Source organism: Azolla caroliniana, unplaced genomic scaffold (assembly GCF_043228905.1).
Source record: "Azolla caroliniana isolate FFs.n. ecotype wild unplaced genomic scaffold, voAzoCaro1.0.p SCAF_9, whole genome shotgun sequence".
Taxonomy (NCBI): domain Eukaryota; kingdom Viridiplantae; phylum Streptophyta; class Polypodiopsida; order Salviniales; family Salviniaceae; genus Azolla; species Azolla caroliniana.
In genome coordinates, this window is record NW_028230444.1 from 634,480 (window position 1) to 646,993 (window position 12,514).

Sequence of the window (12,514 nt, forward strand, 5' to 3'; positions counted from 1 at the left end):
AGATGTAAAAATTCATGAGTAACATGGACATGCTTTGTTATCATGATAGATAGCATTGGATAGTTAATGTGAAGGTTCCTAAACAAAGATATTAACACATTTGTTTAGTTTTCCATCACCAGCATGGAATTGGGCAGTTGTGTGCATAGAATCCTCACTATAATAAAGCAACAAAAAGAGAACCTATAGTCACCTTAATATCCACATTTAGTGGAACATTACTTCTCAACAACTTGAGTATTTCGAGTGAAGCACTTAAACCTGCATGGATGATATTTGGCAAACGGATTGAATGGATGACACTTGGTGGACAAGCCATTGAATTGATGCCACTTCGCATATAGTATAAATTAAGGTTTGATAAGGGAGGAAGATGCAATATTGGATCATTTGATCTCAAATAAAAATTGGGAACGTGATTAACTTTATGCTCTTCCCCTCCTCTCAACTATTGGATATGTCGCATATGAAGACACTAGATAGGAACATCTTAGAGCTAAAATGACATAGAGAGAATAAGCTACAAAATGTTAACCATAGCCTTTCTAATATTCACAAGCATGTAACCATTGAAATTTTCTAGGGACAAGGTGGGTGACGATAAATGTGCACACACCTACAACACTCGACAATGAGTTACATCTTGGCGTTAAATAACACCATGAAAAAACTTGCAAGTTTGAGAAATATAACTCCAAATCTAACAAGCAATTAGACATTTTATGGAACAATGAGCACTATCTTCCATTTGATAGTGCAAGAGAAACAATTGCCCCTTGCCAAGATAGTTGAGGACATAGCCAAGATTGTGACTTCCAAATCCCATTGACAAATACCCATCCTATATTCCACCATTTGCACCATTGCTTCAATATGACTTAGCCTAGGTTCTCTCTAATGTGAGAGGTGTTGGGACACAAGTGAAAATTCTCATTGACCACACATTTTGCCTTGAACAAGCGTGTGAGTCAAGGTGATGCCTTCAACCACATTCAAGTTTGCTCTTGCACTACTACATCCGAGTTTGATTTCCACACATTGTTAATCCAACTCACTCTCAACACACCATCCTCTCACCATCACAATACAAACCCTTAAATTCCTCCACAATATTCTTCACCAATGAGAGTGACTACCCAATTCCACACCTACGTAACAATATTTTAGTTCTCATCTCATTGTTCACATTTGACCTCCAAGGACAATAATAAAATCCATGTCTCTCTCTCATGACATATAATGAAATTAATTCTCTTTAAGTCATCTTCCTTTAATCCAATTGAGAGCCGATATAATATGGATACTTTTAACACATACTCAATTAATATCCTATCACCAGACAAAATTGCTTCATAATTTCCCATTTACCTTGTTAAAAATAAGCTACATACACCAACCAAATAAGTTGTTAGGAATATTCGATGGAATCATTTTGAGGATTTATTGCACAAACAAGCTTGTTTTAAAATAATTTACATATATGACCAAATATACGGAGACATAAAAACAAGGGGGCCCATTCTAGCTATTTCATTTACAGCTCGGCATGGCCACCTACATCTCTCCATTTCCAACAGTTTGTTGATTTCTGTTTTGAAGCATAATGTTAAAAAAAGAAATCCTGCAATACAATATTAAGAACAGAGGTTACTCTAGTACCATCAACCGATTATTCATTATAATCATATTACTTGCAAGGAAATCAAATCGGAAGAAAACGGGCTATTTTCTGAGGGTTTTGGACACTTTTGGGTATCTTTTAAGATCAACAAATTCTACAGACTCTCATGAACAAGTAATCAATCATACAGAGATTGCCCTATTTGATCTCAAACCAAAACAAACGAACGAAAATTGATATTTTGCAAAGGCATAAGCAACTTCCGATAAGAAGTGGAGTGTCAATTTTATCACAAGTATTCTGGAAATCTTTAGGTGCTTTATGAATTGCACAATTTTACATTATATTAGCCAAACACCAAGATACTGTGAGTTTCTCGAAGATTGCCTGATTTTTCTATATTTATGGGGCTTCATAAACCTATAAATTCACTCAACCATCTAGCTTTAGTAAGTTCACGAGGTTCCTCCCCTTTTACCATGCCTATAAAGTCCATTTAAATCCAAGATTCTCTTTTAAGTTTGATGAGCTGAGAAGTATTCTGAACACCTAATTACCTTATGACACATAACTCTGAAAACCATTGTTCATCCAATAATCTATAAGCTATTTCTGTTCTCCACAATCAACATTTTGTCACAGTACATGTGCTTAACAACTAAGAAAATGCATGCATACTATGCCAATGTGGATTGACAGCAACATTGCACAATCAGAGAATGGAAAAGCATTATTTACAGGCTATATAGGTGCCCTGAACTAATAGCATTAAGCTATATAGGTGTCTTATGTTGATAACATCAAAGGTACATAGGGCCTTGTATTTATAAAATGTCATATAAGACAAGTAAATGCACCTTTTTAACCAGATCTATGATCAGCATCAGAGAGCTCGATCTGAATTCTCCTTTCAGAAACCCATATCTCTTTTTGCTGAGCTGGTTCTCTTGTCATTGGGATCAAAGGTTTAATGTCAGCCTCTTCATCCTCTTCCACATCCATGGTCTCAAGATTAATGCATGAGCAGCGGTCCAATGATGCAAAAAACGCAGAGGCTACACTTGTTCCCACCCAAGCTACAAGGCGATCCAGTTTGCCTGGAGAAGAGACGGTACCAGTTTATGGTTATTCACAAGAACACAGTACGATAACATTTTCTTGACTCTTTATACATCTAGAAGAGACGTATTGACTCTTTATACAAATTTCTGCGACAAAATGATCAGGGATCAAACTAGTGATGCATAATGATTCACTATTGGAAAGACATAAATACGTGTGCAATGCTTGATATACCTTTTGCATATATTTATATTTATATAGACACATAAACATTGTAAATGAATACAAATGGTGTTCTCCACAATGGCGGGGTTATCACTAGGTATTGATTGTTGGGTATCTAATAAGATTGTTATGGAAAATCACAAATTCCATCCATTAAATCTTTGCTCCCTCAAAATAGTACGAAATCCATTCATGGTTTATCCACAAACAATGTGCTTTACATACCTTGTAGGTAGACATCAATGGATTGTAGAATCTGTTTAGGGATTGATAAATAATAGATAGAAGTAAGGAAAACTAAAGAATTTCCTCTTTATCAGATATCAAAGAAGATTGATGCACAGAAACCTGCTTGTAATAACTTTCTGTTAACATTAATGACCATCACAAGTTTCAGAAAGAAGGGTGCATAGAAACCCAGCCCGTGAAACAAAACCGATAATAAACAAAAAGCAAATAAATGAAAAATGATAGAAGACATTAGAGATCCGCACCTGAATTTTATGAAGCGAGCGCTATATCTTCAGGGATTAGGAAGGATTAGGGACAGACAGAGCGAGACAGAGAAGGCGAGAAGCGAGACACACAGAGACAGAGAGAGAGAGAGAGAGAGAGAGAGAGAGAGAGAGAGAGAGAGAGAGAGCGAGAGATGGCCTTTTCACACTCGTCCGGACATAAATCTCCCTTCAAGATCAAACCCAATCCAATCTCCAAGAGAGAGAAAGAAAGAAATATATATTAACGTCTTCTAAGGCAACAATTGGCCCATGAGACAATTGGTGTACAACAAAATAGGGTATTTACCCAATCATCAAAAAAAAAAAAAAAAAAAAAAAAATAGAACTTAAGCTAAAAGAGTTCTAGTATCGTACAAAACGTGTTATGATGTAACATATTCGATAGAGGAAATGACTTTGTGAGAGAGAGATGACCTTTCCACACTCGTCCGGACACAAATCTCCCTTCTAGATCAAACCCAATCTCCAAGTTACCTCCACCCACATCCCCTCCCTTTATATACATACATATCATACTATGTACATGTATAGATTTCCCGAAACGTAGATCTTGATTCACGAGAACACTGTTATTAACTCAATATCCTACAACCAAAGACCTTTTGGTGTGTCATGTCCATGTGTGGTTGACTTAAAGGGGAACAATGAGACACTGTAGAGGTTGAAGATGGTGACCATTATGAATTTCTACTAGTTCCACATCATTAGGCACTTGTTATTCAATAAGTGTTTTGGGAAGTAGAGATTGGAGAAAGATACCAATGATTAGACATCGTTTGGAAATGTTTAGTGAAGAGCCACATAGGCCTTGATGTTAAGCTATGTAGTTATTGGTGAGAACCATGGATTCAGAAAACCCATGGGCATCGTGTCCTCAATCACATTGGATATGAAAGCATGTAGAAGATGGTTTGTGAGTACTATGTATGTACAATTTATTCGGTGCTAATGATGATTCAAATGCATAGAGAGTAGGTGCAAAGATGTATTCTCACTACCTCTAAAGTTGGACCCTCAAAATAAGAATTTGCCCCTTTCCCATTGAAGCATTTTCACACTTCAATAGAAAAATATATGGACGGGAATTTTTCAACTATCAAATGTAGGTTCCATGTTCTATTGTAGATGTAGCATAAGCGGACCAATTAAGCACGACTAGTGTTGAATCTAACTTTGGATCAGGTGCAACACCCCTTCTCTCATGTTTTAGTCTCCCTCTTGTCTTTAAGAGACTGGAATCCATATCTAAGCTTGGACTTCACGTAAAAATTATCCATAAAACCCACTAAAATTACCTTTCGTACTCATGAAGGTCTAGATGGACCAAAGATAAAATATACTAGTTAAGTCAATTCATGCATAACATTAATCTTGTTACACAATAGTGGCTTTGGTTATTTTATGACGCTACAACACCATATAGGAAGGGGTTACATATTATCACAAAAATGATCCACTAGATCTACCAACTGATCCTCCATTGTAATCATATGTAATAGAATGTAGATAACTTAATGTCCATTCCACGTTGTCTTACAAAAAACTAATGGGAAGTCATCGTGAGCTTTTGTAAAAGTGAACTTTAAACAACTACAAGACAACAATTAAAGCAACAATAAAAGAGCTATAGTATGTAAATGGACATAACATCAATTGAATGGAGTAAATATTCAAATATAACACTAGAAGAGATGTTGATTCTTAATATGTGAAAGCAATGTTGATATTTAGGTTGCCTTCTAGAAAGAGATGTGTTGGTCAGATTTTCGAGCAAGTTATTGAACAATAATAAGACATGGAATATGAAAACATACTTAAAATTCAGAGGAAAATAAAAACATACTACGAAATAAGAGGAAGACCAATTTACACGTTTTCATATGCACATTCAATGCACTTGCCTAAGAAGAATTAGCTCACAAGGATTTTATAATTTATTGGTCATTATGCATTCTATCAATTTTGGGAGAATAAGGAATATTTAAGAAACTGATTTGTTTATTGTCTGAATATAGGGGGTGGTTTCTCAGAAATACAAAAAACAAGATCTGTTTGTGATGTAGCCATTAGCAAATTAGATGCAACCACTTCTATGACGCAAAAAACTTCCTTATAGAAAGCATGTCTATCACTTAGGGTGTTCTTGTAGAGATGGTTGTAACTTGTAAGGTATACTTCTGCTAGGAACTAACCTAGAGGAAAGGGGAATGATTAGTGTTCTTTGTGTGAGATGTTGTAGAGGATCGGAAACAATGATTCATTTGATATGGACGTGTCGATCAACAAGAACTTGTATCAATAAACTCAAGAGCAATCTCCGACTCAAGTTTCCAAGCATACAATTGGAAAATCTTTTTGGTTGTTTGGACTCTTTCCCAATCATTTATGAGACAAGGGGATTCCACTTTTTTCCTTTGAATCCAATTTTGGTCATTTCTCATATTCTAGAGGATATACTTTTTGATGTCTTACAAAAATTGCATCCTCAATATACTAATGCTATTTACAAATGCAAAACTATATGACGTTTTTTTCCTAAGAAAAGATACCACATTAGTATTAAGAAACACCCTAAGGGTGTACATGATGCATATTTAAGTTCTAACTATCGACTTAAATAAAGAATTCGATGTAGAATAAAACCACTCCTCCTTGTAAAAATCCACCTATATATGTTTTGTTATTCCATATGGCATGAAGCTACAATCGTTGTAACTCTGCTTGCGGATTACCGGTAATTATCTAGAGAACCTATGAGATTATGCACAATCTTTGTCCAAATCCCAATAATGATCTAAGCAGGTATTTCTGTTACATTTTGGAATACCTTCAAACACATGGCCTCCCAAATATACCAAATCGTGATACTAGTTACCAATTGCCATGTTTCATGTTTATGAATATCTATTTGTGGCTTCATAAGTATACTTGTTTTTTGCATTAGACCGCGTCGTATAGAAAGAGTATATGCAACATCCTCCTATTCATATAATACTAGTTGACCTTGTACAACCATATATAATACCGCCCCCATGTATACGCTCCTTGAGGATCTATTGGTATTACGTGTCAAGATTCTTTTCCATACTTCTATCACAAAATCACTACTCCACAAACAATGTTTAGCAATCTCCACTAGATACATGTGTTGTTTGCATTCACCTCTGTTCTCCACCTATTAATTGGTATAACATGAATCAACAACAATCTAAAATAGACTATTTTCCTACTCATTTTTATCTCCCACGAGATGAAGTTTTGATTTACATTACCAATACATTTAAGCAAGAACCTCAAAGTGGCCAACCTTTGATTGAAAAATTAAAGGGCATGAAGATCGTGTCAACATGGAAATGTAAAGGAACATTGTCAACGATTATGGGACACTAGTTTAAAACATAACATTGTGTGAAGCACCTAGAGTATAAACCTTGTGAAAAAAACTGAAAACTAGATTCTCCTTAGGCCACCAATAACATGAGATTAACTGAAGACGCATGACAAAAAGAGAGATGCAAACTGTAGAAAACAAACTCCCTTCATTAATTTTAATCTACCAATCTTGAACTAACTTGATTCATGTGATAATCAAGTGGATCCAAGGAGGGTAAGCCCATCTGATTCATAGATCACACACATGTTGACTTATGGAAACAAGGTCTTGGAAGGGAACATTTTGCAACTAGCATGACAACGCTACAGAAGTACCACAACATTTGATTTTTTAAAATCTACAATGGCAAAGAGAAAAGACACCTAGAAAGATTTTTATATACCAACAATTATGCAAGGAAAGAAACAAAAGAGAAGGAATTTTGTTGTGAAGTGTGTATAACATTTGTACATATATGTGGCAAGAAAAGTATATTCATTCAGCTTTATGTCCCCATGGATATCTAATATCAATCACATTTGAAGATATGAACTCCTAAGAAATCATGGAAACAAACCAAACATTGGATATGGACCCAGCAAGCAGTTACACAAAATCTATATATATCAAAGTGGCTAAGTTATAACTTGATTTGTTCCATTATTTCCTTTTGCTTAGTGAACACTGTTACTACATCCGTGTTCAAGAAATCTAAAGTAGCCGATCAAAATTGTACTAAAACGCGAACAAAATCCTATTGCAATATCCACATTCTAATATGATTCCCTTGTAATTCATCGCATTGCCGCTGAAGATAGATGGATGATGGAAGGCAGAACCATATCTCCCCACCCTGCTTGTGAGTGATGAGTGTATACAAAAAATCATTATAAGAATCTTATGCTTTGTTGACACATCACTTTACTTAGTTCGATGTAGTGGAAGTGTTCAACCAAGGCAAGGGAACAATTATTGAGTTGTCTTGTCAAGCGGGAACAAGTCGACTCAGCTTGCTTCCTTGAGCCACCTCTTCTCGGCTCAAAATGTGAATCTTCTTCACCATGTTGCAGAACTCCCTACATCAAATGTTATATGCAGCATATATACCGAGGAAAATTGTGAATAAAAATGGCACCAAATACACACATACACACATACACACATACACACATAGCGCATATGCATATACGTATCGACAGAAACATACGTTGAAGCAAAGAAAAACTTCGAGCATTTGTTACTCACATCCAAGGGTCATCCCCCACTTCGAGCATGTCATCCTCATTGTCGGAGTAAGCTACTTGCCAACCTTTTTCCTTGTCTCGGAGCTGGCCTTCCAAATGGAACATCCTCTCCAGCTCCTCAAACAGCTGCTCATAGTTCTCCAGCTTCGACAGATCTACTCCCCTACCAACAATGCTTCCCTTCTTTACGACCTGCATTTCATCATATAGGATATATTGAGTATCTCATCTAGTGTAATGGCATTTATCTATATATAGGCATAAACCCAGACAGATGTGCATCGATACATACATACATACATACATACACCTACATCATACATGCATACATGCATACATACATACACCTACATCATACATGTTGGTTCATCTTGTTAATGAAATAGGCACAAGTTCACTTATCCTTGTGACATACACATATGCAGTCTCAGCCGTTTGCACCTTCTCACATACACAATGTACATGCATACATTTTACATGTTTGTTCAGAGTAATATTATGCAGCAAAACCTCCTCTTATACAGGTTTTGCTTTGCCTTCAACAAAAGGGTAGAATAGATTAGGTTAGGTACCTTTGTGCAGCTCCTCCCTCCAAAGTGAGGCCTTGCAGGTTTATCTGCTTCCGAGCCACTGGTTGTTGTGGAGATGATGTCTTGCATCGCCATCGCTGGCTTCGTCGAGGAGGGGGTTTGCTGATCAACCTCATTCTCGATGCTGTAATTGTTGCTCATGCAAAGATGATTCACAGCACCATGCACATTCCCTTCAACATGGGTCTTTGCAAGTATTTTCCTCATAGGTGGCGGATCCGTCAACGAGAATCCGAACAATTTGCATTCGCTGGGTCTCGTTGCTTCGATCGAACCTTGTGGTAATGACTGAGTTTCCATCTGTTGAACTACATTTGATTTCCATGATGAGGAACATGTACTACCATTATAAGCCAGTTGAGACTGATGCTTCATGATGGATTGAGAAATTATCTTGTTGATTTCCTGGTCTAATAATAGGCCACCATTCGCTGATGACGATGATGAAGATCTATTATTGCAATGTGGTGTAGGAGGACTCTGGGCTACCATGGTTGGGCTAAGGAACCAATTGTTAGCTGGGATGTCATTTACTCTAGGCACCTGGAAATTAAAATTGGATGTAGCATCAAAGTAAGGAGGAAAACCTCCCCACAATCGATCTGCAGGCTTGCCGAATCTATGCATATGCAGATGATGAGGAGGACGGGGGTACATTCCATCCTCGCTCGGGCATAAGTTAGCCCGAGATTCTTGACCTTGCAAGACCAGTCCGCACTTGCCCGACATCACAGATTCTAAACATGAAATGCATCAGTGTGTACCAAGTTTAGATCACATGTTAGCTAGCAATACACAGACCTACAAATTGTTCATACTCTTATGTATGTAATGTGCATACATTCTTAATACATACAGATAACAGAAAAAGGATGTTACCGCCAGTAAGAGGTGAGTGTTCTGTTGTGCTCGGAATGGTGCTTGGCCGCAACCTCTTGCATCGAGGTAATGTTACAGCGGGTCCCGGTGAAGGGATTTGCGGGGAGCAGAGCTGATCTATCTCCCATGGAGAGACCCTGTCCTTCATGTTGTTAAGGCTTGGCTCATCCCAACCAACCTATGCTCAGTTCAAACACCATACAATACACCTTCCATCATTATAATTCCAAGCTTCCCATTTCTGTATACAACTTAATGTCACTGTGTAACGACATCGCTTTCTTTCTTTCTTTCTTTCGTGTAGTTTATTTTATATTCGATGATAAGTACCTTCAAAGATTTCCATTTGGATGAGGGCCACCTAGCTGGATCTAGATCCTCTATTCCGGTGATTGTACCAACATACCTGTTACAACATCAAACAAAGGCATATTCCATCAATCAAAGAGTAAGTTAACTGTTTGGCATTATGTATTGTATTATTTATTATGGGACCTGGAGAATGAGAATAGTTAGTTACCTTCTTTCTGTAGAATCCTCTGCCTCAAACTTCATTTTAAACCTCATCCCTACTGCCAAGTGTAGATGGAGACTATTCTTAAACCTATCCAATGCTACAATGAACTCTCCTGGGCTAACTCTACAACAATAATGAAAGACTTTCTCCATAAAATCACTGATTTCACATGGGATCTCACATCAATATAGATAGAATAAAAGATATATAGCCACCCATCCACCCACCTTGGCTTGAAGTAAACAGTAAACATGGTCCTGGTGAGCATGGCATGAGTAGCTGTAGCAATCACGCCCATATGCATGCTCTCACTAGGCAATACAGATGATGGTGAGGTACCTGAGAGTCGCATTGCGCGCCTTATGCCCACTCTAAGCTCACCGCCTTCACCCCTGTACCAAATAGCATGATACATTAATCAATCAAATCTAGCTCCTCACCTCTGCCTTGGGAAAGAGATTATATTGTGACAGTAAAAACCAGATTGGAAATCTTATTAAAGCTCAACGATCACGGGTTCCCACCTCAGGAAAATGACTGAATCCCCTGCCACCAATCTCTTTTGAGAGACAAAAACACTCCATCCAGTGGTAAGCAGGTGTCTCTTAGGTTGGCCTGACACAGAGAGAATGTGGATGTGGATTTGGATGTGAATGTGAATGTGAATGCATTGAGTCTAATTCCAACATAAAAAAGAAAGAAAGCAATTGAAGTATATATATTCTTCTGACTGGTCAATCTCACCTCTATAGATATGCCGGAAATGCCATTTCAGACCATGTAGATCCATGGCAACAAGGTCTTGAGTGGGAGGATTTTGTGTCATGTCCTGGTAATCATGAATTTATGCATGCTGTGAGAAGCATGAAAATGGTATACTGTATTGTCTGTTATGTACATCCATGCATCCATTTGTGTACATATATTTCATATACATACGTAGATAACATGAGTATATAGGCATCATACACATACGTATATATATATATATATATATATATACGTATACTGAATATGGTGATAGCAGAAGCGGAAGAAAAAAATAGGAATAGACAAAAGTTATGGGCAGGTTACCAGTGGTGGGAGACATGTGGCATGTCTCCTGGGAACAGAGAAGCCCCCATGGGTGCTAGTATCTGAAGCCGTGAGAGTTTTGCAGAAGATGTGAATACCAGAAGAAGATGAAGATGAAGACGAAGAAGAAGAAGAAGAAGATGGAGAACTGCTGGCATGCAGCTTCCCACCGATCTCTCCCTCGTCATGGCTGACCTGCAACAATTGTTGTCACCATGGAATTCCTTATGTTAGATACCCCATTACTTGCTATAGTTTCTTCAGGTCCCATCAATCAAATTAGTTCAGCTTCTGAACTTATGTAGATTACGTGATTATGTGCATAATAATAATACGGAAATGATTGCCTCAGCCTTACACTTTTACATAATGCATCATGATCATGGTTGCTATTCATAATGTGATCCATGTCTGGTTCTGGAAGGAGAGAAATTTGTGCCTTCACTTCATCTGTGTCAGGCTCAGCCTGTTGCATTAAGAAAGGAGAGCACATTAGAGGGGTAATTAAGGTACCATGGAAAAACAAGGTAGGCTCAATTAACAACCATTCGCAACAATTACTTACACTGAGCTGAACATCCATAACTCTGCAGAGGATGTGAGGTCGAAGATCATGCTTAGGAATTAGATTGGAATCTGCCCTAACCTGGTTAGTCGAGGCAGCAATCTACATGACCACAACATCTCAGAGCTCAAACTCAATTCATCGAATTACATATGAGCTAATCTATATATCGTACATAATGTGGAAACAATGAATTATAAATAAATAAATATATATATATATATATATGAATGTGCATTGAACCTGTTCAATGTGGCCTTGAGGTAAATACATAACAAGTTGTTTGAGCTTAGGAAGGGAGACCAAAGGTCCAGCACAAGCTCGCCATAGCTCTTCATAATGAAGACCTGAATTATTATTATTATTATTATTATTATTATTATGGTTATTAGCCGTAGCAGTAGTATTAACAAGATGTTGGTATTCCTCTGTGTCTGTATAGGTGAATGAAGTGGTAGAGTATGAATGATGGTGACGATGATAAACGTTATTGTTATGAAGCTTTTCCATGGAAGCTGAGAAGGGAGGAGGAACAGGGGAGGAACAGAGCATGGGGGAAGAAGAATTACAGGTAAAAGAGGCCATGAGGGAGAGTCAATTGGGCTTGCATATTATATTAGAGAGACAGAGAGAGAGAGTATATACGAAGGAATGAGAAGAACAGAGGAGAGGAACAGAGCCAGTGTGGAATAGATGCCATTTAGGGAGGAATTCATTTTTACTTGCACATTAGAGAGAGAGAGAGAAAGAATTAATGCATTGGAGATATGTTAGCAATTCAAGCAGAACTAGCCATTTTGCCCATCAGAGAGGCTAGAGAGAATTAATGAATGAATGAATTCTAGT

General features: G+C 37.5%; 1 protein-coding gene and 1 long non-coding RNA gene across 2 annotated transcripts; one reads left to right on the forward strand and one right to left on the reverse strand.

Annotated features, from left to right (window-relative positions):
• Positions 1-1,483: 1,483 nt before the first annotated feature.
• LOC147859704 (uncharacterized) lies at positions 1,484-2,651 on the forward strand. The gene is made up of 2 exons (XR_015530200.1): positions 1,484-1,605; positions 2,465-2,651. It is a non-coding gene; the product is annotated as an uncharacterized LOC147859704 (long non-coding RNA).
• A 4,754-nt stretch (positions 2,652-7,405) lies between these two features.
• On the reverse strand, positions 7,406-12,299 carry LOC147859705 (auxin response factor 18-like). Its single transcript, XM_087324548.1, has 13 exons — positions 11,912-12,299; positions 11,669-11,770; positions 11,462-11,569; positions 11,104-11,298; positions 10,774-10,858; positions 10,554-10,644; positions 10,257-10,421; positions 10,033-10,152; positions 9,843-9,918; positions 9,513-9,690; positions 8,616-9,370; positions 8,045-8,235; positions 7,406-7,875 (listed from the first exon to the last, which is right to left on the reverse strand). The coding sequence occupies exons 1-13, from the start codon at positions 12,251-12,253 to the stop codon at positions 7,785-7,787; spliced, it is 2,499 nt and encodes an 832-aa protein (XP_087180674.1). The 5' UTR covers positions 12,254-12,299; the 3' UTR covers positions 7,406-7,784.
• Positions 12,300-12,514: the final 215 nt, after the last annotated feature.

Bases quoted from the DNA above. Each gene is read 5' to 3' on its own strand.
- LOC147859705 (XM_087324548.1), bottom strand. From the start codon at position 12,253: ATGGCCTCTTTTACCTGTAATTCTTCTTCCCCCATGCTCTGTTCCTCC. The intron at 10,645-10,773 runs GTGAGATTGACC...TCTCTGTGTCAG, and splicing joins TTTCCGGCATATCTATAGAG to GCCAACCTAAGAGACACCTG. The intron at 7,876-8,044 runs GTGAGTAACAAA...CATTTGATGTAG, and splicing joins GTGGGGGATGACCCTTGGAT to GGAGTTCTGCAACATGGTGA.